Source organism: Orcinus orca, chromosome 1 (genome assembly GCF_937001465.1).
Source record: "Orcinus orca chromosome 1, mOrcOrc1.1, whole genome shotgun sequence".
NCBI classification, from domain to species: domain Eukaryota; kingdom Metazoa; phylum Chordata; class Mammalia; order Artiodactyla; family Delphinidae; genus Orcinus; species Orcinus orca.
In genome coordinates, this window is record NC_064559.1 from 53852938 (window position 1) to 53879789 (window position 26852).

The 26852-nt window shown below is 43.2% G+C and overlaps 1 protein-coding gene across 3 annotated transcripts in view; it reads right to left on the minus strand.

Moving 5' to 3' along the window:
* Positions 1-26852, minus strand: part of BRINP2 (BMP/retinoic acid inducible neural specific 2) — a 117783-nt gene that overhangs the window by 10552 nt on the left and 80379 nt on the right. For all 3 annotated transcript variants that reach the window (XM_004269792.3, XM_049715632.1, XM_049715633.1), the window contains 2 exons: positions 11700-11890; positions 10389-10597 (listed from right to left, as the gene is read on the minus strand). In XM_004269792.3, the coding sequence (XP_004269840.1) occupies positions 10389-10597; positions 11700-11890 (400 nt within the window). The remainder of the gene's footprint in view (positions 1-10388; positions 10598-11699; positions 11891-26852) is intronic.

A 26852-nucleotide genomic window follows, 5' to 3' on the forward strand; every position in this document is an offset into this window, starting at 1 on the left:
GGGCAGCATCCCTGGTGGTCCAGTGGTTAGGACTCTGGGTTTTCACTGCTGAGAGGCCGGGTTCAATCCCTGGTTGGGGAAAACTAAAACCAGGGATTGAATGGCACGGCCAAAAAAAAAAAGAAGGGGCAGCATGATCTACAACCCATGGGCTGGAAAGTGTGTAGTGTAACTGTCTGCCGTCCTACTAGTTACCGTGGTGAATACCAAAGTGTAAGTGACATGTTTAAAGAGAATTTAGTATACTTGGTCTTAAAAAATACACATGGAAGAGAGTAATTAAGTGAGAGATGGTATGACACAGACTAATACAGTAAAGAGAGAGACGGGAGAGAACCGTGTAGCTTAAAGCAGTCTGAGAAGGCTGCATGGAGAAGGTGACCCATAAATTGGTCTTGAAGGATGAGGAGGGATGCGAGGGAAGGGGGGATTTGGGAGAAAAAGAGGTAACTGCAGACCAAGACCAAGGGGAAGCAATAGACACAGTGCATGAGAGGCAGCAAGACCCGGCATGGATCGGGGACGGGATCAAGGCCATGACAGAGGCAGGAAACCTCTGCACAGTTTCCAAGTTCATCCTCCAAGATCATGCCATTTAACCTTCCCACTAACTCGGAGACAAATCCCACTCCTATCACCCTTCAAAGAAGGAAACCAAGGTTCTGGGAGTTACAGTACCCGAGACCACAGAGCTGCTGAGTTAGCTGAAACAGGGTTTTGACTTTTTAGTCCTCAGACTCCAGTTCAAAGCCCCGGGCCTCCTGTGAGGGCATGTCAAAGGGCTGCAGAAAATTAAAATGAGGTAAACCCATTTAGATAGTATCACCCTAAAAAACAAGTGTAAACAGACCAGTTCATCCAAAGTATTTTAGTGATCTGCCCTCTCTTCAGAAGGTGAACATGGGCTAAGACAAATTGTATACACTTTAGATATTATTATCCCATATTACAGATAAGGAAACCAAGGCCAGATAGGTTAAATGATTTCTTCAAGGTCACACAGCTAGTCACCTGCAGGGCTACGATTCATTTGACTCATTCATTTATTCTTTCACTCATTTATTCATCTATTACATATTCAAAGAGAATCCAAAACTCACAGTAAGACAGCCACTACCATAAGGAGTTTACAGACAAGGAAACATGTTTCTATAATCCTGGTGTTCCACGTGAGCCTACCTCCCTCCACAGGTGGGCACTTGGTGCTGAATAATGTCTCTGTATTGGGTGAGTTGGTGAGTGGCTAGTTGTCAAACTGCAGTGGGAATGCAGAGTCAGGCTTATGTCAAGGTAAAGTCTTCTTTATCCACACGGTGCAAAAATTCCTATAAGAAGAGCTATGGCCAAGGACTAGCCCAGCTACTCTGGGGAACCCTGCCTCTCTTGGAATGGGATGGGCTGAAGGGCAGAGTGGGATGCTGAGTGTGGTATTTGGGAGATTTGCCTGTCCCCACCTCCAGGTAAGCTGGCCACCATACTGTCCTGAGTTCTGCCCTGGCTTTTCTGTCCACCCACTCCTGAGTTGAACACTCACCAGCAACAGGTGAGAAAGCTACACACCTTACGCAGAAGTAGGACGACCCCCAAGGGGGCACATATAGCACAGCCACTTTCCTCCCCTTTATCCTACCACTATGCCTACCTATCTACCACCAACCCATCTGCTTCCCAACCCCCGCCCCCGCCACCACGATCTTGTTCAATATTCTGGGGCCGGCTCTGATGCGATTTTCTGACCTTTACTTTGCTATTTCCAAAGGTCAGTTCTACAAGAGGATAATCAATTAGGTAAGTCATTGAAAGGGTGTGAGTAGCTCCACTGTGTTAATCGTGGCACAAGGACAGGAATGAAGAAGAGACAAAGACCATGATCCCCCTGATCATTTCCTGTTAGAGGAAATGACTCAAGCCAGATCTCCACGAGTGAGGAAGGCTCACTCAGGTTTTACTAGATCCCAAAGTCATTGCTCTTTCCCCTGCTACTCTGCTCTGAGCCACCTCTGTCTTCCCTAGAGAAGCAAGGAGGTGGGAAGGAGAAGGGGAGCTGGAGAGGGTCCTCTTGCAGACATTGCCTGAGCACTGACTTGATAAGCAGGATGAGCTGAGGACCCCTCCCCCCGAGTGATGAAAGCCCCAGAGTCCCTGGCAGGTTGGAGCGGAGAACCCCATGCCTCTCCCTGTAGAAGAGGCAGACAGCTTTGGCGGATTCTAAAGAGGGCCCCCAGAGGTAATGGAAAGTGCAGCTCACTCAGGCGCAAGCATTCAAAGAGCGCCTCAGATAAGCTTTCAGGAGAAAATAATTGTGTGCTAATTGGCCTGTTGATAGAGACAGTCCTGCCTTCAGAAAGCCCTGATGGATCTCAGGTTCATTAGCACATCCAATTTTCCATAAATGCCAGATTGTGCAAACCCTCGTTCCAGTGAGCCTGTTCTCCTCCCCCTGCCCTTAACTCCCTGGCTGCTCTTGTCCTACCTAGGGGGGCACCTGCAAAGCTAAGCTCGAGTGAAATGGGCTTCTAATTGTGAGCGATAGGGCCGGCCAGGAGAGCACGGCTGACAGTGTGTGTGATTCAAAGAGCTGCAAATTGAATCCCAGGCTGCTACAGGGAGAAATTTGGACAAGTCACTTTAAGAATGCTTGTGAGAACCACTCCCTCTTGCCATCCTGCAATCCACGTGAACTTTTACGTGGGCTCTTTTCAGGCAGCTCATGAGCATCTCAAACCCTCCTCACTAAGTCCCTCCCCAGCCTTCAATGAATCAGAGGGTGAACTACAACTAGGAAATAGGCCCCTCCCTTCCTTCAGGGCTCCGATCCCTTCCTGGGAATTATGGACAGGATGAATATGTATTCAGCCCTTTACAGTTTTCAAAGTGTTTTCATGTGAACTATATCATTTGGTGTCACCCCCCCATCCTACGGTAGAGTGAGGGGTGATATTTACAATACGTTATTCACAGTATGTATCAGCAGGTAGGACGTCACTCATGAGGAGAGGTGCCAGCCGTAGTGCCAAAGCAGGGCTCTGAGGGTCTCCAGAGTTACATTAGTCCTTTGGTTACTATTAGGGGAGATCCCGGGGTTCCAGGGGAGAGATAAAGGTGGTTAGGGTGGCACACAGCAGATTGGGTGAAGATGATTTACCAGCCTGTACGGAAGTGTTTTAATATTTTAATAACTGATGTGGTCATATCAGCTGAATATAAGCCCTGGGTACAGGTGAGTAAAACAGTTGGTAAGTCCATGTCATGGAGTTCAATAACTAACTTCCCAAGACCATAGGAATAGTAAGTATCAAGGCTGAAACCCAATCCCCGGTCTTCTCACTTGAGTAAGTTCGTCTCCCACTAAACCAGGTAACCTGCCTTCCGCTATCAGTCAGGCATTTTATTGAGTGTCTCACCGCACACCCTACACTGTGAAGGGACCTGGAACCGTATGCATGTGAAAAGAGTCCCCACTGATCTAAGCCCTGCTGTTGTGTGTGGGCAGGTGGAGATGGGCATGTAAACAGCTGCAGTCTAATGTGACAAATCCTGCAACAGAGGTATGTACTGACCAGGGTAAACCTTGCAACAGAGGAGGATGTTCAGTGGGGTCTCGGGCATGTGTTGGATAAACAAAAGGGGGCAGGGTGCCTCTTTCTCCACATTAGTGAAAAGAAGTTGCTAACAAAGGGTAGAAAGTAAGAGCACCTTTGCTTAGAGAAACAAGCAACAGGAAGATATGCTTGAGGGTCTTTCCTTCACCAAGGCTGAGCAAATGGGCAGAGCCCCTCACCTCCACCTCACCTCCATCCAGAGCAATGACCACACTGGAAACCAGCTCAAGCCCTGAGAAGGCATGTTCAGGAGAGGGAAGTAGGTGGCAGGGGCTGCAGTACCAGCAGAGGAGTGTGAGTTCACAAGGGTGTGCTGCAGGGGGACCTTGCTGTCTGGATCTGCAAACGCTGTGTGTTAAGGCAAAGAGATGGCCTCCTGTGGAACACCATTACTATCAGGACAAAATGGTCAGGTCAGCCCTATCAAGGGAGCAGCACTGTGGCACAGGATGCCAACACCTCCCTTTGCTCCTTAGTCTAGGGGTGTGTCCTTGGACAGGTCACTAAACTATGTGGAGATGAGCAGAGGGGGGAGAAGACACTAAATGCCTTTTTTCATGGTTCTCTGAATTGCAACCCATGGGGAGAACCCACGGTGTTCCCAAACAGAAACAGCTACAGGTCAAGCAGCTCAGCAGAAGCTGAATAATCCTCTCTCATGCCACGTGGGACCACGTGGGAGGAGTTCCAAGAAGAGGCTTCCGAGGATGGTGGCCCTTCTCTGGAGGAGACGGGCAGTGGCTCTAGTTCGAGAACGTGCATCTACAGGCACTATAACAGACGTGGATTCGAGTGCCTGCCCACCTCTCACGCTGTCACCCACAGTCCTTGCTAAAGAAGTGAATCAGTGAGCCATGGCTGAGATTACGTAACCCCCGCTCTTTGTGTTGGCCTGAGATGAATCCTGAACCAGACTCTTTCTCCGGGGAATTTAGAACTGTGATACTGAGAGAAAAAAGAAATTTAAGAGTTGATCATGGACGCTTACAAAATTCGGAATAAATAATTATCAAGCACCTACTATGTACCAGGAACTGAGGATACTACAATGAGCAAGAGAAGAGTCCCCGTCCTGAGTGCACTGGCTGAGAGACGAAACAGATTACGTCCAACCAGGGCCAGAGTCAGCTTCAGAGCAAGACAAAGCTAAAGGTGGGCTGAAGCCACCGGTGTACAGAAAGTCTAGAATAAACAGAGGAAAGAACAGGAGATGCAGGAAAATGAAGCAGGCAGAGATGAAAAAGTAGAGGCGTGTTCCAACAAGAAACAGAGTAACCTGGGAGCGTTACTGTTCTTTTACCACACCTACGTGTCTGGATTGGATCTAGTGTCTTGTTCTTAGAGACCTATGGTATCCTTCCCCAGAGTTCTCTTAACAAATCATCTTGATACTGCATCCACCTTGTTTCTTTCAACTTAACACGCTTACAGGCACTTGCACACACACTAAGAGCCCAACCCATGTGAAAAGTGGGGTCAGTGACTCATTCATTCACTCAGCAAACCTTTACTCATTATCCATAATGTGACAAGCTCTGTACTCTCACTGGGAACCAAAGATGCCTGAGACCCAGTCCCTCCCATAAGAATCTCATAGTTTCAGAGGCTCTCACGTTAGCTAGCAATCAGTTCAAATGATAATCCGTATAAGGGAGGCATGTGTTTGAAACACTGAAGAAGAACATTTAACTACCTTGGGAGTCAGGAAAGGCTTCACGAAAGAGTTACCTTTTTGAGCCAAGCGAAGAAGGGTTAGGAAGAGCCACTCAGGTGAACAGATGAGGATTGTAAGCAAAAAAGACAGCAGGTACCAGGAAGGGAGACTCAAGAGCATGGCATATCTGAACAAAGACTAGGAGGTAGACAGGACTGGCTTACATGGAATAAATGGTAAGTGAAGGGTTGAGGGGGGAAACAAGGGTTGAGAAGAGTGTAAAAGGAGCATTTGGAGCCGAAACTAAAAAGACAACAGGGACAGTAGGTCTTCAACTGCCTTCCCATTTTGTTGAGAAGAGGAATTATCCCTTTTCAAGGTCCATTTGTGCTGTAGCTCATGTCCTCTATACATTTTCTAATTTGACCTTCCCAGAAATCCTTCACGTTAGAAATTATTCTGATTGTTCAACAATTTGAGAAGGAGCAAATGGGGGCTCAGAGAAGTTTGGTAACTTGATCAAAGCCTTGCCACGAGCAGTGGTAGAGCTCAGACTCGCGGGTTCTTTCCATTGCCTCACACTGCCGCCCTGGATGGAAGGCGGTGGTGTGGGCTCTGTCCCATGTAGTCAAAAACCACTGAAGGATTTTAAGCAGGGGAATGATACGATATGACGATGTGCACTCGTGCGAGCAGCATAGATCGTGAATCAGGGAGCAGAGCTGAGAATGCAGATGGGAAGACTAGTTATGTGAGAAAATCAGGTAAGCGTGATGAGGCTCTGAATTATAGGAATGGCCGTGGGCATGACGAGGAGGCAAAGGGTAAGCTGAAGAGAACATGCAAGGGAGTGATTATAGTGATGGACCAAGAGATCTAAGTTGGGCAAAAAGACAATGAGGCCATGGAGGGATGAGAGAAAGTGAGAAGTTGGTCAGGTCAAAGGATAGGAAGGGACATTAATGGGACCATAGAGTTACTGATCCAGGCCTACCTTTCACGAATGGATAAGACCAATTCTTCTCCAACTTTGCCACAGTCCACTAGAGGACTGAAGGGTGAGAGGGCTTCCACAGAGTTCTGTCTTCTTCGTAAAACCCACTCTGTGCTACTACAGCTCTTTTTACATCATTTTAAGCTGCCTAAGATACCAGCCTCCCAAATGAACCCTAGCCTGTCTGAACTTCCGTCTTCCTCCTCTCTCAGACTCTCACTCCAGACACTGGCCGTCCCCCAATCTGACCCCTTTTCTTCACTTAACCTCCATCATGCTCTCTGGATCTCATGATCACTCCTCAGCAATAACATCTATAACCTCAATCTCTTCTCAAGAGTCCACTTCACCTTTTCATTCTAAGCACAACCTAGCCGCTCTGGAGGATGTGGTTTCCCCTGCCGTCCTCTCTAGCAGTGGCTGTCTGCCTTCCCACACCTCACACTGCCATGAAGTGAGGTGGGTCTTCCACTGTGATGTCCTGAACACCGGTCCTCCTTCCTCTCCAAACGTGAGGACAATCACCCACTACTCCTCCGTGTTGCCGTCTATTTTTCTTGTCACTCCCCCTCCCTCATTGAGGATTTTCAGTATTTAGCTTGCTCACCACCCTCTTTCTTACCACCACCCGGGTCTGTATCATTCCTGCTGACGTCAGCATCCATATAGGTGATCCTTTAATACCCAGCCTCCCAGTCCCCTGGCCTCCTCACCTCCTTATCTTGTCCTCTTTCCAACCCCATCTTAGGCTCCCACGCCCATGGCCGTGCCCCAGAACCTGACCCTCTGTAATAGCAATATAAAGCATTACACACTTGTACCTACTCTAGTCTCTTCCCTGTAACAAGTCATCAAATCTACTGAGACTCCCAATCTTTGGACCTGGCCAACTTTTCACTTTCTATCATCCTATAATGGTCTCAGACCCCTGGATCCACCACTGTAATCACTCCTTTCTATATACTCTCAACTCCCTTGCCTATTTTTTCTTTCATCTTGTACACGTACACACACACACACACACACACACACACACACACACACCCCTTGGTTAAATCCAGCTCTCCATCTCTCCCATGCCTGTCTGAACAAGACATGCTGAATGTAGCTGATAAAACCCACAACGCTGCTGACAGGCCTCATGTTGTAATTAGGACCATGAGTCTCAAATGAGTCCTTGGTGCCGCCCAACAATCCAGGCCATTTATCTAGTCATCTAGTCAGTTGATGACCTTAACGCTCTGAATGACCATTTCATACATTCTTTTGTCAACAATTCCTTCTTTCATTTAGCCATGGACTTTGCTTGTTTCATCAAGGAAATGGAATAAATCAGAAGAGAACATCCGCATCGTCCCATTGCCACATCTGCCATCCCACTGCACGTGTGAGCTGTGTGCTCTGTACAGCCTCCGCCTCCAAAGCATGAAGTGTTCATGGTCCTGTGTGAGACCTGCTGCTCCACTTGTGCCTGGAATAGCAACCTCTCACCACCTCGATTGCTTCTGCAATTATCTCCTGTCTCTCTGCACCATCACTTTCCCCCTCTCTACTGAGTCATTTTAATCAACATACCAATATTCTGGAATATCTCCCATTTTAAAAACAAAAACACAAGCTCCCTTGATCCCCCATCAGTCTCCAGCTATCACCTATTTTTTCTATTAGCCTTTACAGCAAGACCTTTAAAGAACTGTCTCTACTATTCTGATTCCTCACTTTGTTCTCTCTCTTGAACCTTCTCCACTCAGCCTTTTATACCCTTCATGCCACTGAAGCTACTCCTATCTAGGTTACCAGTTACCTCCATGATGCCAAGTTGAAGGTCAGTTCTCAATCTGACTGCTCAACAGTTGCCTGCTCCTTCTTTTGTGAATCACTTTCTTCACATGGCTTTGTGATCCAGCTTTGGTTCTCTTCATACCTTTATGCTCTGTCTCAGCCTCCTTTGTTGAATCCTCCTCGTTTGGCCCATTTCTGAAAATCGATGTGCTTCACAACTCAAAGCCCTGGGGCCACTTGATTAGCTGCATTCAGTCCTCGAGTGATCTCATCTCCTCCTTTCCCAAAGTTTTAAATACCAACTACATATGTGGATATATTTGTAAGCCAAACTTATATCTCCAATCATGACATTTCTCTTTAAATCCTGGTGTTGATAACCAACTGCCTGTCAGATATCTTTAGTTAGACATCTAATAGGAATGTCAAATACGCTATGTCTAAAACTGAACTCTTGATTTATTTCTTTCAGATCTGCATCTCCCCCTAGTGTTATCCTCAGTTAATGAAATCACTGTTCATCAGGTTGCTCAGGCCAAAAATCTCACGGTTAATCTTGACTCCTTTCTTCCAATTTCTTAGCTAACACTCAATAGGCTCTACCGTCAAAACCTGGACCTGTGAATGTCTCACCACCTGTATAGCACCCAGCTTTGTCCAAGCCACCACGGTTTCTCACCTTGACCAGTGCAGTAATGACTGCATTGGTCTCCAGGATCCCTCTTTCTCCTCTCTTACCTGATCGGTAATACCCTCATGATCCGGGCCCTGCGACCACTGGAGCCTCATCTGCCACCTTACCTCCCTTTTGACTCCTTCCAGCTACACTACCGGTGCTCCTGGATCATACCAAGCACACTCCCACTTCAGGGCAGTTGCCCTCACTCCCCGCTCTGTCTAGAATGCACTCACTCAAGATATACATGTTACTCACTCCCTTGCTTCATTCAGATCTCTGTCTGGTCTTCCCTAAAGTACCATGTCCCCATCACCCTCTATCTCCTTCCCTGACTTCATGTCTTTATACCATTAAGCCCACCTGACACTGTTCATGTATTTAATTATGTCTCCACCACTAGAATTTCAGCTTCGCGAGGGCAGGGACTTCATATGTTTTGTTCACTCTTGGATTCTCAGTATCCAGAACAGTCCCTGACACGTACAGGTGTTCAATAAGGTTGGGATTGGCACACTACTATATGTAAAACAAATAATCAACAAGGACCTACTGTATAGCACAGGGAACTATACTCAGTACTCTGTAATAAACTGTATGGGAAAAGAATCTGAAAAGGAATAGATATGTGAATATGTATAACTTTGCTGCACACCTGAAACTAACACAATGTTGTGAATCAGCTATACTCCAATATAAAATAAAATTAAAAATTTAAATACTTATTGAACAAATGAATGAAAGAATGATAAAACTTCCTTGTGAGTCTTGGATGGGATGTAAGACAAGACTGAACCTCCTCAGCAACCTAACTTTATATTTAGAAGTAGAATATCCAGTGTTCTCAAGTATCTTCACTAGTCTTCCCTCAAACAACATGAACTGTCCTAGAAATCTTCTAGATGTCAGTAGAGAACATGGGATGAAAGTTATAGTTATTAAAGTGACAGTAACTCTTGAGCTTTTTCAACCGTACATGAAATCCTATCACCCCTCTGCTTGTTTTCTATTGCACTTTCTCACAGCCACGTGATCTGGCTCCAGCCTACCTCTGAATTCCATCTTGGACCAGCATCCTTCTTGTTCATCTCACTGCAGTCACAGCAGTCTTCTCTGTGTTTCACCAAGGCACCACGCTGGTTCCTGCCTCAGGGCCTTAGCACTTACTGTTCCCCCTGCCTGAACACCCTTCCCTCGGATCTACACACAGCTGACTTCTAAGGATTCAGATCTCAGCCTCGAAGTCTAAACCCAAAGTGCCCTCCCTCGACCAATCTGGCTAATACTCACTGTTCCCCTCTCTTACCTCAGGAAATCTGTACCTACGACTCGGTCTTTTCCTTATATCATTATCTGGAATTACTGGGCTGATTTTTTACTTGTGTATTATCTTCATCCCCCACCAGAATGTAACCTCTGGAGAGCAGGGCCCTTGTCTACCTTTCACCACAGTCCCTCGGCTGGAGCCTGCCTTAGGGTAGAAGCCACGTGACTATTTGCTGCAGAAGGAAGACGCAGACCATGTTTTAGGGCTGGTTTAGGGTTGTGCCCACATCAGAAAGCTGCTTTCCCACTTCCATCAGTCAGGCCTGGCTCACTTGGAGCCAGTTAACACCCAGGCCTCCCTCTGCTTTCTCTGCCTGTCTGCCCTCCCTCCCCCAGGACCTCTCAGGCCCTTACCTTGATGGCCCCTGTGGCTATCTGGATATGGTGCAGCCGTCGCAGGGTGCTCTCTCTGTCGATGAAGTAGGAGGCTGCCAGCTGGTGCAGGATCTCCAGGGACACAGCAGAGCTGTTCCCACCGCCCCCGACTATAGGGGCAATTCCTGCCACCTCTGACTTTCGGCTCAGTTTCCGCTTGTCCACAAAAATGGTCAGGGACTCTTCTCCTACAGCAAACAACATGGGTGCACTGGTGAGGCCTTCAGCTCCCTAATCCCCTACCAATAAGAATGTGAAACCCTTCGCCAGGGGAGACCGAGCTAAGAGGGAGCCCACGGCCCCTGCTGACGGACTCTTCTCATCCATGCCATGTTCAGAACAATGTCATCAGGCTGCGCCACAGGATAAGGGCACCATTGCCTGCGAGGCCCTCCGCCTCCTCCCTGCTTCCGTAATCTCCCAAAGCTCATCCCCCGCCCCTCCAGCTTATCCAGTTAACATCCTCTATTGATCTCTATCTCAGGCAATCTACCTCCATGGGGAAGATAAAATTCTCCGTCTCAAGTTGTTTATAAGAAGTCACCGTGGCTATTTCTGCTCCCTAACAAAGGGCAAAAGCCTTGAAGCTCAACCTCCCTTTTCCCCATCAAACACTCAGCGCCTACCACATGCCGGCAGCTGGCCTGAACCCTTGGAGAGTTCCTTTTGTCCATCAGACAGTGAGCTAAATGTTATAATAAATCCTGCTTTCTCCTTTCCAGGGCAGAGAGAATGCTGCCTATTCCCAGCTCTCAGTTCTGCGCTGGGTCCTAGCCATAGGTTGCGCCATCCCCTAGCCATAGGTCCCCTTCCACCTTTGCCTCCATCCAGCCCAGAGTCATTCTAATTGGTTTGGCTGGTTACCAATCTCTACAGAGTGGAAGCAGAGAGGTCAGGGACTCAGTGGACATTTACTTCTTTGCCTACGGGTCTCACTATTGTAGCCACAGCCAATATTAAGATATGGAGAAACCTCGGGGTTAGATGGCTCAGTCAAAAGAAAAGTGGGAGCACTTCTGGCAAGTGCTTAGTAGGAGTCTGTCTGTCCCCCAACCTCCTTACCCCACATCCCCTCCCCAGGAGGATGCTTATAAGCAATGTTCTGGGGTGAATTTGGATGTCAAGAGATTACACTGTTGACAAATGCACCAGAAAGAAAACGTTTCCCAGTCAATAATAGGCCAGGAAGAATAAAAGACCCAGGAAGAGTTTGAAGCTATAGTCAAGGGGTCTTAAAGCTATTTTCGATGAGCTGGCAACCAATGAGTGTAGGATCGTGGTATTGCTTACCTCCGAGGGTGGCAGAAAGTAAGAAGTGAGTGCCGTACTTTTTGATCAGGTTTTCGGTGACCTGTTGCAGGTTGGGTCTCCTTCCGAGGAGGCGGATGTTCCGGATAAACTCTGGGGCAAGAGGCAATGGCAAACTAAAGAAGTCCTTCCTTTCTAGAGCCAGGCTGTTCACTTTCCAACGTGCAAACTCCCTGGAGGAAAAGTCGAGGGACAAGGAAAAGCTCACTGTATTTTGGAACAAGAGGCGTAAAATCGGAAGCAGGTAATGTTCTTCCTCCACTTGCACCCCCTCATCTCCTGTCAGCATACATCTCTGCAGATGGAGGGACCACTGCCTGAAAGAGGCCCTCTGGTCTCTGATTCCCAGTCGGTAAGAAAGCCCTACCTCAGCTGACCTCCATTAGTACACGCTCCCATTGGAGAGTGGCTTATTCACCTGAAGGCAGTCATGGTAGTAGTGTAATGGGGAAAAACAAACAACGAAAATATTGGAAGTGGTTTGCTGAAATAAGATCTAGTCACAACTGCAACTCAGTGGATGAGTCACCTCATGGCCTCTGTTACCCATTTTGAAAGTCAGGAGGTGGGTTTAGAACAACAGTTCTCAAACTTTTTGGTCTCAGGACCCGATCACACTCTTAAACATGATCAAGTCCCTGTATTTAGGTGGCTTCTGTCTAATGATAATTACCCCTTTAGAAATTAAAACTGAGAAAATTTAAATTTAGTTATCTATTATTTCATTTAAAGATAATAGAAATAAATCCATCATATATAACATAAATAACATATTTGTGTGACAGTCACTGTATGTTCTGGAACAAAACAGATTTAGTAAGAAGAATGGCATTGCTTTGCCTTTTGGCAAATCTCTCGAGTTTCTGGCTTAGCAGGAGAGAGCTGCATTCTCATATTTTCTTCTAAGTTCAATCTGTTGTGATAATTGTGGATATTCTTCTTCGGTACCACACGAAACTCAACAAATGTACTTTCTTAAAGGTTAATTACAGTGTGGAATCTGAAACCGTTATCAATAAGCTTTTCATACTCAGTTACATTAAAATCCAGCATTCTATATTGTACTTTGAATGGATCTTTTTACTCTTTATGATTGTGTAACATCATGTATTGGTCATCTATCTGGAAAATATGGGACCACTGAGTTATTCAGATCTTCCACATTTTGACACTTTTTATTATATAATATCAAAACTTCATATTTGTTAATATCACCACAAATCTCAAGAAAAAAGTCTTTAAATATTGGAAAGCTGTCAAGCTCATGATGACAAATACAAGTTTTCCAAAATTTCAATTTTCATTTGAAAGCTTAAATTTTATCATTGGTAACAAGTACTGTCAGTTACTTTCCTCGAAGAGGCAGGCTTGCTTCATTCTTTTTTTGTTTTTTTGAGAAAATGTCTGCCAAATGCTAAAATCTGAATAACCATAGATTGTTGGTTGTTCTTTCAAGAAAAATTCAGTCCCCTGAAAAAAGTGGCTAGTTCAACTCACAACTCAATCACAAATGTATTTTTCTCTGAGATCATCATTCTTCAGTAACCTCAAACATGCTTTATATGTACTTTTCATCTCATCTTACAGAATATTAAAAAAGACATGTACTCATGGGTCAAGATCCAATAAAATTAATAAATTTTACTGCTTCAAGGACATTCATGAAGTTAAGCATACATGTATGTGTGTGTATGTTTAGGTATGTAATGATGAATACCTGACTACTAGTGTCATTTGGTGAGACTGCCCTTATTTAAGTTAAGATGCCAGCAGTTTCATTCACCATTGCTTTTGCACCTTTATTGCAAATGTCAGCGTGGACATCCTGAAAGGAACTAAGAGGATGTACATTTTGAGAAGCTCTATTCTAGAAGATGGCAAAGTTCCCTTCTAGTTCCATCTGGAATTTTAATCTTCATGCTTTACTCCTCACTGAAATATTTGTATTTTAAAGGGTGAGATTTAAATGATCATATCCACTAGTAAAAAAGGGGTTTTCCATTGCCTCCCAAATTATACTAGTAAGGATCGGCTCCACTGCCTTAGAAAACCACAAAATGTAGTCTTCTCAACTTTCTCACCCATCCCAACTCTGCTCTTCATGACAGGGCTAAACCTTGGTCTAAACTTCCCCCAAAATCCATGAAGTACAAATGACAAGTCCACAGAAAAAAATAAAATAATTCAAAATAAATAAATAAAAATCCATGCCCATTTGAGGCTACAGAACTCCCCTATCTAATTCTAGAAACTAAGACAGAGAGCGGGGGCATGTGCCAAACATTACCAGGGAAACAAAGGAAAAGGGATAACTAATAATTCAGGGTTCTGACAAATTAAAATTCCCACTGTGTGGCTTTATTTATCTAAGCAGGTAGTTCATAATAATGCATTATCTTTTATTTCCTTTATGGAGGAAATGCTAAACTTTAAAGTACAGGGTATTTGTCAAAATATTTTCTATCCCAAATCCCACCGCAGCATAAAGAACAGTTGCTTGAACTCACTTCTTATTGGCTGGATGGCCAATCAAAGACATAGAGCAGCTTATTAAACAAACAAACAAACAAACAAAAAACCACAAGATCCAACCATGTTCTGCATACAAGACTCACTTCAGCTTTAGGAACACATACACTGAAAGTGAAGGGATGGAAAAAGATATCCCATGCAAGTGGAAACCAAAAGAAAGCTGGGGTAGCTTACTTCAGACAAAATAGATGTAAAGCCGAAGGTCATTATATAATGATAAAGGGATCAATTCATCAAGAAAATATAACATTTATAAATATTTATGCACCCAACATAGGAGCACTGAAATATGTAAAGCAAATATTAACAGATCTGAAGGGGGAAATAGACAGTGATACAATAACGGAAGGCAGGGCTTCCCTGGTGGCGCAGTGGTTGGGAGTCCGCCTGCCGATGCAGGGGACGCGGGTTCGTGCCCCGGTCCGGGAGGATCCCACGTGCCGTGGAGCGGCTGGGCCCGTGGGCCATGGCCGCTGAGCCTGCGTGTCCAGAGCCTTTGCTCCGCAACAGGAGAGGCCGCAGCGGTGAGAGGCCCGTGTACCGCAAAAAAAAAATAAAATAAAATAACAGAAGGCAACTTCAATACCCCACTTTCAACAATGGATAGATCATCCAGACAGAAATCAGCAAAGAAACATTAGACTTAAACTATATGTTAGACCAGATGGACTATATGTTAGACCAGATGGACATAACAGATATTTATAGAACATCCCATCCAGCAGCAGAATACACTTCTCAAAGGCACATGGAACATTCTCCAGGATAGATCATATGTTAGACCACAGAACAAATCTTAATAAATTTAAGAAGACTAAAATCATATCACACATCTTTTCTGACCACAATGGTATGAAACTAGAAATCAATTACAAGAAGAAAACGGGAAAATTCACAAATACATGGAGATTAAACGACATGCTCCTGAACAACCAATGGGTCAAAGGAGATATCAAAAAATATTTAGAGACAAATGAAAATGCAAACACAAATACAAAAACCTGTGGGGTATAGTAAAAGCAGTTCTAAGAGGGAAGATTATAGCTATAAATGCCTACATTAAGGAAAATAAAGATCTTAAATAAACAACCTAACTTTACACCTCAAGGAACTAGAAAAGAAGAACAAACTAAGCCCAAAGTTAGTAGAAGGAAGAAAATAACAAAGATCAGAGTGAAAATAAATGACATAGACACTAAAAAGACAATAGAAAAGACCAATGAAACTAAAGGCTGTTTTTTGAAAGGTTTAAAAAAAAATAGGCAAATTGTTAGTTAGACTAAGCAAGAAAAAAAGGAAAGAAGACTCAAATAAAATTAGAAATGAAAGAACAGACATTACAACTGATATCACACAAAGGATCATAAGAGACTACTATGAACAATTATACACAAAATTGGACAACCTAGAGAGAATGGATACATTTCTAGAAACATATATATATATATATATATATATATATATATATATATATATATATATATATATAACCTACCAAGACTGAATCATGAAGAAATAGAAAATCTTAACAGTCTAATTACTAGTAAAGAGATTGAATTAATCATCAAAAACCTCCCAACAAACAAAAGTCCAGGATCAGATGGCTTCAATGGCAAATTCTACCAAACGTTTAAAGAAGAATTAATACCAGTCTTTCTCAAACTCTTCCAAAAAATAGAAGAGGAGGGAAACTTTCATACTCATTTTATGAAGCCACCCATACCCTTATACCAAAATCAGACAAGGACATTATAAGAAAATAAGATTACAGGCCAATATCCCTGATAAACATAGATGCAAAAATCCTCAACAAAATATTAGCAAACTGAATTCAACAGTACAATAAAAGGATATACACCTTGATCAAGTGGGATTTACTCCAGGGATGGAAGAATGGCTCGACATCAAATCAATCAATGTGATACACCACATTAACAAAACAAAGGATAAAAATCATATGATCATCTCAATAGATGTAGAAAAAGCATTTGACAAAATTCAATATCCATTTATGATAAAAACTCTCAAGAAAGTGGGTATACAGTGAACATACCTCAACATAATAAAGGCCATAACTGACAAGTCCACAGATAATATCATACTTAATGGTGAAAAGCTGAAAGCTTTTTCTCTAAGATCAGGAATAAGACAACATTGCCCATTAGCACCACTTTTATCCAATATAGTACTGGAAATACTAGCCAGAGCAATTAGGCAAGAAATAAAAGTCATCCAAATAGGAAAGGAATAAGTAAAATTGTCCCTATTTGCAGATGGCATAATATTATATATAGAAAACCCTAAAGACTCCACCAAAAACTGTTCGAACTAATAAACAAATTCAGTAAAGATGAAGGATACAAAATAAATATACAAAAATCTGTTGCATTTCTATAAACTAATAGTGAAATATCAGAAAGAGAAATTAAGGAAACAATCCCATTTACAACTGCATCAAAAAGAATAAAATACCTAGGAATAAATTTAACCAAGGAGGTGAAAGACTTGTACACTGAAAACTGTAAGTCACTGATGAAAGAAATTAAAAAGACACAAATAAATGGAAAAATATTCCATGCTCATGGACTGGAAAAATTAGTATTGTTAAACTGTCCATATGACCCAAAGCAACCTACAGATTCATTGCAATCCCTATAAAGATTCCAATGGCATTTCTTACAAAATAGAAAAAACAATCCTAAAATTAGTATGGAACCACAAAATACAAAATACTAGCCACAGCAATCCTGAGAAAGAAGAACAAAGCTGGAAGTATCATACTTCTTGCTTCAAATTATACTACAAAGCTATAGTAATCCAAACAGTATAATATTGACATAAAACAGACACATTGGTCAAAGGAACAAAAGAGCCCAGAAATAAACCCACACATATATGGTCAATTATTTTATGACAAAGAAGCCAAGAATATTCAATGGGGAATGGATAGTCTCCTTTGACATAACTGGAATGATAATGGGAAAACTGGATAACCACATGCTAAAGAATTTAACAGGACACCTATATTACATCATATAAAAAATCAACTCAAAATGGATTAAAGACTTGAACTTAAGACCTGATACTATAAATCTCCTAGAAGAAAACATAGGCAGTAAGCTCCTTGACATGAATCTTGGTGATGGTGTTTGTTTCTGGCACCAAACCCACTCTCCCTGCTTTGTTGTAGGCCACACCTAGACTTCATTAAGTAACAAAGAATTTCTATCACATCACTTAGTTTGTTAGGGGGTGAAAAAGGCAGGTATTCTTCCATTTTCCAGTTTCTTACAATGGTGATAGCTCCTCACTGAAAGGAAAGGCCACTTCACCAAAGAGGTGAATCCCACTTTAATTAAATCTAATAAATAAAAATTGGTTCTCACATTGCTTGCTTAGTGCACTTCATTGAGGACTGCTGAACAGTATCTCCTACGAGAAGCTTTTTCCCTGACCATCCCCTCCAAAAGAGCACACCTACCTCTACTTCCCCATGCCCTGCTTTACATATCTTTTTAGCACTTATACTACCTGACATAATATATATTTTTAATTCTCTTTCTCTTCCATTAGAACATAAATACTATGAGGTCAGGATTGATTCTTTCTGTCTTATTCAACAGCAACAGAACAATGCTAGATGTTGTAAAACAGAACAATAGTAGATATTCAATAGATTTTTGTTGAATGATTGAGTCTCTCATTTATTTTATCTATTTAAAATAAACAACCAGGCTTCCCTGGTGGCGCAGTGGTTGAGAGTCCACCTGCCTATGCAGGGGACACGGGTTTGTGCCCTGGTCCGGGAGGATCCCACATGCCGCGGAGCGGCTGGGCCCGTGAGCCATGGCCGCTGAGCCTGTGCGTCCGGAGCCTGTGCTCCGCAACGGGAGAGGCCACAACAGTGAGAGGCCCGCGTAGCACACACACACAAATAAATAAAATAAAATAAAATAAACAACCATTATTTCATGTCACAGCTCTCCGAATCATTTACTTGTTTGCAAATTATTGAAACTAGATAAAAAATGTTAGTGATGAGAATACACAGAAGCAACAACCAATTAGTGATTGATGTGAAATAAAAGTAAAGCATTCTAAGTGTGTATACATATCAATGAGAAAATTAGATTTGATTTACAAAAATGTAACTTACGGGCATATTTTGTGCATTTTTTATATATAAATCAAGGCACTGAAGGTATTTTCTTATGCTTTGGTAAACTGAGTCTGAATCCCCTTTCACTGTCTTCAGTGGACATGGACAACTTCCAATGACAGTCCACGTGCCGAAGTGCCGCGAGTATGGAGCGCCCATTCAGACTCTGCTGTGCTTTACACCCGGTGTTAAACATCAACATCTCCAATCCCCTATACTAGGTCTAACAACAATCTCTGCCACACTCATAGTGTTAAAGAGCCCCAAAGAGGCAACAATCTTGGAGTTCTGTACTTTTCCTTAGTCTTCATCTTCCTTTGTCCAACATCAGACTTGACATATTTGATTGTATCACATATTTTATCCAAACCGAACAAAAGTTTTGAGTGTCTCTTACTCAAGTGAATGAATATACTGAAGCTCAGAAAGCTAGGTATTTTGCCTGATGTCACAAAATTACCAAGAGGGAAATTTGGGCTATTAGAATTAGAAGAAACATTTGAATACTATTTGCCAACCTCTTCCATGTTATCATGTACATTGAAAATTCTCTGTATGTGATGCATTGGGATCAATGAATGAGGCTTCTCGGGCCTGAGGAGACAAGCACAGGGAGTCCTGCTACCCCAGACCCTGCCCAGTCACCCCAAGGGCTGAGGGAATCAATATATGGACACCCCTATCATCCATCTGTAGCACCACCACATGCCAGCATGCAGAGCAGGTGAGAACACCTGTTGCATTCCTCTTACATTATAAGAAAATCAGGAAACAAAGAGGGAAGTGGTTTGCCTAAAACAATATAACCATTTGGCACTAGAACCAGAACAAAATCTAGTGTCCTAACCCTATCCCAGTGCTATTAACAACAACTATGATGGTGGTGACAATAGTAACAATGAGACCCGGAGAAGTTAAGAAAATAACTTGCAAAAAGTCACACAGTAAGTGGCCGAGCTATGACCAAAACCCAGGTCAATACCATATTGCTGTTTCTATAACACTATTTTCCTTTGTGTATATTCGATTAAGTGTATTTTATTTCATTCTAATGCTTTTTAAAAGTTTACTATCTTTCAACAAAGATATTTTCATTACCCAGAACACTTAATTCCTTTAATTATCTACACAAAACAGGAATGTACTGTATATCCAAAATGTAGTGCAACATATGCACCAAAGCAAAACCTTTTTTGGATGAAGGTAGTTTCAATATACCCATTTGCAGGAGGAAAAATTAAGACCTAGAAAAAAAATCAACTCCATGCACAGGGTACCATGCAAGGAATCAGAGATAAAGGCCTGATTCCAGCTCCTAGGGCTGCTCTGAAAATCATAACACAGAATAACAAATGACTTAGAAAATGAATGATACTGTCTTAGGAAGGTTTTTATGAGCCAGTAATAAAAAGTAATGGTTAACATTTAATGAATTCTTAGCATGTGCCAGGCATTCCAAGTGTCTTGCAAGTATTAACCAATATAATATTCAAAACACCCCTATAAGAGGTAAAATATAATTATCCTCATTTTACAGACAAGGAAATCGAGGCACAAATAATTTGCCGAGTAGGTAACACCTGGTAGGTGGCAGAGTCAGGACTGAAACACAGGCTGTCTGGTCCCAGGATCCACAGTATTTACCAACGTGTTATACCACCTCCCCCGTGAAAGTCAAAGGGGCAATCACGAGTTTGTGAGTGGAAGAGAGAGAGAGTGAGTGTGTGTGTGTGTGTGTGTGTGTGTGTGTGTGTAAGTGAGGGGGTAGGAGAATTTCAGTGGAGAAATACACCCTCCCAAAACAAATAAACAAAACTCGCTTCCATAAACTGGTGGGGTGTCGACTCAGAATTAGGCATAAGGCCTCAGCTGGCTGCAGGAAGGTTCAGGCTCTGAGAGCACCCAGTGGTTTTCTCTTCTACTTCACTCCGTTTCCTGCCTGCCCTTTGGGGCCCTTCACTGAATCAAAATAATGGAGGAAACATCTGTGAATGGAGTTTGAGCCAGAGTGGTAAAAAAAAAAAAATGTGCTTAGAGAACTTATTAACCTGGTTCTTTCCAGCAACTGAAAACCTCAGAAGGCAATACTGGAAGGCAGCCTGAGCTATTCAAATAATAAATGTTCATTTCCGATTTTTCATTTAGTAGTTTTTTTTTCCATAATAAAATAATCAAGGCTCTTTTTTCCCCTAGGAAAAGGATGTTTTCTATATAACAATTATATTAACACATGCTACTTCAATTAAGCCATCATCTTTGTTTCAATTAAGACATCAAGTAAATTTTCATTTCAATTTAGCCATTTCTCCTAAAATCTTCTCCCACTGTGTTTGTTTCACAGTCAACAGTATGAGAAAGCAAACATTTTAAGCACTAGGGAAGGCCATATGGAAAGGGCCCTTAAAGCACCAGAGGTGACTACATAAAGAGCTCACAGGTTAAACCAAGGGTGACCAGAGCTCTCCAATGTGGACCCTGCCTGCCGTTAACTGAAGCACTTCAAAACGTTGCTTCAGTTAAAGGCTATAATTAACAGAAGTTTAGGCCACTTTCTATTGCATTTTAGATTAGCCTAGAGTGAATCGCAAATATTTTTGTCAAAGGATTAACATACCCATAAAATTATTAATAATCAAAATAAAGTTTAGGAAAGGTACAATCCCGACTGGAGGGTAAAATCCAGTGTGTTATTAGGAGCAAGCGTACACACCGACACCGAGAATATTGTATACATAACAAAAAATCTCAATCTGTATTCTGAAGTGATCGTAGTTATCTCTGTCCCAGACCGCTAAACACTAACAGTCCGGTTGCCAATACAGGATGCTTCTGGTTGCACATGAGTTTAGGGATTTTCCGGAATCCAAAGGGGCCTGTGACAGGAAGGCGGAACCAAGCCCCATGCCAAGCCTCAGGCAACAGGAGCTTCAGCAGGGCTTGGGGGCCAGGCCAGCTCTGGATCTGAAGCAAAAGGGTCTCCGATTAGAATACTAAATGGCTACAAGGTGTTCCCAATTTGAAAGATGTAAATGAAAAGGAATGCCTCCACGTAGCAGCTACTGACTCTAAGGTCACCAAACCCCCTGCAGCACTGCGTTCCTCCACCATACACGAGGTCAACAAAAACTGCCACTGAGAGCCAACAAAGACAGAAAGAGCACAGCCGGGGGCTTCCATCCAGGTGCGGTTTCCAGCAGCCACACACTGAAGAACCACTTTACGGGCTTGTCAACTGAGAACATTGACCCAGCCCCCTTGAAGAGTCATGACCCATGAAGCTTCCCTCCCTATGAAACCTTAAGGAGGAGAGTATTTCTTTAAAAATCCATAGTTTAATCAGAAATAGAGTTACAGATGTAGAAAACAAACTTATGGTTACCAAGGGGCAGTGGGGAGAGGGATAAACTGGAAGATTGGAATTGACACATACACACTACTATATATATAATAGATAACTAATAAGGACCTACTGTATAGCACAGGGAACTCTACTCAGTACTCTGTAATGGGCTATATGGGAAAAGAATCTAAAAAAGAGTGAATCTATGTATATGTATAACTGATTCACTTTGCTGTACACCTGAAACTAACATATAACATTATGAATCAACTGTACTCCATTAAAAATTTTTAAAAATTAAAAAAATAAAAATCCATAGTTCAAAAACAAAAACAAAACTATACCTCAGTGAGGCTGAAACCTAGTAGTAATGAACACTGCAACCTACAGTATGGGTAGTTGCACTGAGACCTTGTGCTTACAGCCAGATTATTTTTACCAACTTTCCAGTAGACACGTCTTTCCCTCTCTGTGTGGGAAGCACATTTCGGCCCATTTCCGAGACCACCAATATGGTTGCCATTTGGAAAAATCACATTTCCTGTATCCTGAGTATGCAGCTTGACCCACCGCGCTCCGCTGTGGCACCCCTGCAGGTTTGGGCCATCCTGTCCCAGTGTCGGCGTGCCCCTGAGTGCTCAGAGCTCATTTGTTCCCCTTGAGTTAGAATCCAGCCTGGTTTACCAGGGAAGGATTCAATGCTGTCTCCAGCAGAGAAAACCAGTCATCACCTGCTCACTCAGGCAGCTGTTCTAGAAGAGGTTCTGGTACTACCTGAGAGGCTGGGGAGAAGTCGTAAGGCCACCACTGAGCCCAGGATGCCCAGCTCCAGGCCCCACTTTAAACACAATGGCAGAAGGAGTGGGCTGTTGTGGTCGGGAATGTTGCCCTTCTCTAGTCTTCTGATGTATGTCCAACAACCTGTGTTTTGGAGGTACCCTCCTCCAACCTTTAGTGCTGAAAGGGACTGAGCTACCGTCCTCTAGAAGGTTGTTTTGATATGAACCATACTTGTAAGAAAAAAAAAATGATTTTCCTTGAAAAATGAAGGGAGACACAGGACAGGTCATTAAGTAAAATATTTAAGAACTTTGGAGCCAAAAAGATGGATTGGCCTTAGGCCAAGGACAAAAATAGGTTTCTTGTCATTTTTACTGTGACTTGACTTTGTCTATGTAAACTGTCAACCAATGACCATTGGCAAATTTCTCCCATACCAACCAGTACTAGATAAATACAAATGTCTTTGTTCTCAGAGCCCACCTTTCTCCTGGAGAGTTGTTTTTTCCCAACTAGCTTCACTCGCCAATTTGATGCAGGAGTCTCAATAAACACTAAGACTTGGACTGCTGATTTCCCTAAAGAGTTCTAGGAAAGGCACCTTCTCTTTCTTCATCTTTCTAACAATATACCTTGTATCCAGGGCTAGTACTCTCTTCATAGAACTCCATCCACCAAGCTAAGACAGTAGTACCATGTTTTCTTTTCTTTTTTTTTTTTTTTGTTGCGGTAAGCGGGCCTCTCACTGTTGTGGCCTCTCCCGTTGCAGAGCACAGGCTCCGGACGCGCAGGCTCAGCGGCCATGTCTCACGGGCCCAGCCGCTCCGCGGCACGTGGGATCTTCCCGGACCGGGGCACGAACCAGTGTCCCCTGCATCGGCAGGCGGACTCTCAACCACTGCGCCACCAGGGAAGCCCATAGGGCTCATATTTGCCTTAGAAAATTCACATGAAGGAGAATAGCCAAAGCCAACATATACATTGAGCGATGCCAGTTGTTTACCTCAGTGACACAGCTAAGATGGTTTCATGTTCTTGAGCTGGAAATTTTAGAGCTGAGGGATATATCATGCTTTGGCTCCTGTACAGAAGGCAGTATTTCTAGATACAGCACATCATCAGGAGATTTCCATCTCAACCAGGGATTACTATAATGTACTTGCCTATTAGAGTCTTTACTGCTATAATGAATAAGACATGATTAACCTGAGCTGTAAAAAGAAATTATAATAAAACCATAACCTCTTATATTGGTGTAAAGCTTTCCTTTAGTTTTTTAAAAAATAATTGCACACAATTCTTACACAAGCTCAACAATTTTATCAATGCAAGGACCTCAAGAAAGAGGAAGTGGAGTTATTACTACTCAACTATGAACCTTCTAGAAGTTAACAAATGAAGAGACGGAGAAACTGAAAAAAGGGACCAAGTCGCAGCTGATCAGTGGTAGAGTTTGATGAGAACCCACACCACACCACAAATGATTTTCTGTCTTTGTCTATGACCTGTGCTCAAGTTCAAAGGCCACTGTACACCTTTGTCATACTTCCCTGGAAATTCTTTTGCCTCGTTTACCACTGTGGCTGGGAGAAATCCCCAGGCAGAAAGGCTTTGATCCAGGAGCATTTGGGTAAAAATATCTCAGCCCCTGCAACTCCAAGAGGCACAAGAGGAGAAAGAAGGCCAGCCCTCCCCACCATGCCCCAGTGCCCCGGCCCACCCACTGGAAGAATTCAAGAAGCCTGGCATGGAGGTAATTTAGCAGCCTGCTGTGTTCTCAAACAACGGCCGGTAAACAATGATTGGCCAATTTCATTCTAATCTTCCCAATTTTGCTCTAATTAAAATCAAGCTGTAGCTTTCAAACAGTTTAATTAAGGCTGATTGGGAGAAATGGGGAGGGGAGACTCAAGCTTAAAGGAGGAGGAAGAGATCATTCTTTGGCGAATCTCATACTGCCCGACAGGCTCAGGGGCTCGGAGAGGGTGTTGAGAGCGGTGTGTTTGTACAATCAACAGGATGTACAGCAGACACACTGCAATGAAGGGCCAGTGAATCTATGAGGCCAGAAGGAACTGAAAACGGAGCTGAGACCTGTGTTTTCTGAGGCACAGAAAACCCCAGTTCTGCCCTGACCTCCCAACCTGATCCCCACAGCTCATCTTTTTAACTGTGGAGAAAATCGCTTTGTTCACTACTCTTCACCTCCCGTTGTGCTTGTCTTTGCCTAGCAAGCTGACAGCCCATGCCAGGCTTCTCCCCAGCAAACATCCATGGGCTTCCCATTATCTACTCAACCCCAAGAGAATTTCCCCTCACTGGCAGTTCCTCCCATTATTCAAGTTTATTCCTCTTGCAGTGAGATAGCCCTTCTGGTATTTGGGTATATGGACTACTCTTCTTTTTTTTTTTTTTTTTTTTTGGTACATGGGCCTCCCACTGTTGTGGCCTCTCCCGCTGCGGAGCACAGGCTCCGGATGCACAGGCTCAGCGGCCATGGCTCGCGGGCCTAACCGCTCTGCAGCATGTGGGATCTTCCCAGACCGGGGCACGAACCCGTGTCCCCTGCATCGGAAGCAGACTCTCAACCACTGCGCCACCAGGGAAGCCCGGACTACTCTTCTTTAGATTAACTATTTTTAGTTCCTTCAATATAGTTCCCAGATCTCTAGGCCCTTATGCTTTAACTTTCTCTGCTTGCAATCTAGTTTGTCAATGTATTTCTTTTTGAAGATGACAACCACAATTAAACACAATCCAGTAGACGTGTTCTGAGCCACCAAGAGTACACTAGGATACGGTATCTGAACACATCAGTATCATCATAATTATCATCATAGTGTCAACTTACTGAGTCCTTATGTTGCCAGTCATGGGACTGGATGCTTTACATATTTTTCAGTCATCACCACAATCTTGCAAATGTCAGTGGGGTAGAATCCTCATTCTTGCCTGTATTAGAATGCCCTTTGACATGTAACTTTGCAGTAACTCTGCAGTATCACTTACTCACATGAAGGGAGCTTATTTCCCTCCCCCATTGATATTGGGCTTAGCAATGTGACATTGCTTTGGACAAAGGAACATGGACAGAAGTGACAGGTGCCAATTCTGGGCCCCAAAGTGCATGTCTCCACTCTCTCTCTTGCATCCCTGCCCTCACCATGAGAACTGTTCCCTCCATGAAGCTGTAAGATGCTGCCCTTTCAGCCTGAGACCCATCATAAGCATCGTTGGAGTAAAGACCTAATGGCCCCTGTGCAGACCCACAACCTGAAGCATAGCGAACTCAACCAACCTACAGATGCTGAGTGAGAAAAATGATCATTGTTTTAAACTCCTGAGTTTTGGGGATACTTTCATATCGATAATTGTGGCAATAATTAACGGATACACTGATACACTCCACGAGCTTAAGTCTCATTTTATGGCTGAGCAAGCTCAGACGGAGATAATTTAAGTGTCTTAGTCAAGGACACATAACCAACCAAAAGTAAAGACAGTCTGTGATCTTTCTACTGTACCTATTTCCTTTATTAATACACCTGAATACTGCATTCCTTTTTTGAGAGAAAAATATTCTTGGCTGACAGCAATCTCATGGTGAACCAGACCCAGCCCCCCATCTTTCCAACCCCAGATATTTTTTTTCCACAGCTAATCCAGCACTCCTATACCCTATATTTGTGAAGTCGACATTTTGAACTTAAATTTAAGGCTTTGCATTTCCCCTTTTTCTTGCATTTCCTCACTTGTGGCAGAGACTGGAAAATTGTTCTCTAAGCGATTTCATTTTCCTCCTGGGCTCACAGATGGACAGGTTTTCCCAGCTTCCTCTGCATTTAAGTGTAGCCACATGACTGAGTTTTGGCCAGTTTAATGTGAACCCAGGCCTAGCCCATAAGACTTCCCATAAAATCTTTCATGCTCTCTTTCCTTGTTTACCAGGACCCAGAGGGGAACTCTGAGGACCTAGGTGGTGACACAGTGACTGGATAGATAGAAGGGGTCTTGTTTCTGAATGACTTCATGAGGCAATCTCCTTTTAACCCTACCACAAACTGCACTGGACATAAACAAAAAAATAAACTTGTATTAAGTCACTGAGATTTGGGAACTGTTTGTTCCAGCAGTTAGCCTACTCTGACTAATTCCACCTGGATCATGTCAATCTCATATTGCAGCCTGGCAAATAATCTTCACTCCTGACATTATAGCCTATCTGGATAAAGGTCCCTTTCAATTATCTGATTTTATTGCCTATGTGGTCAAACATCCATGCTCCCATATCTCCCCCAGTTCAGTAACATTCCCATATGGGGTC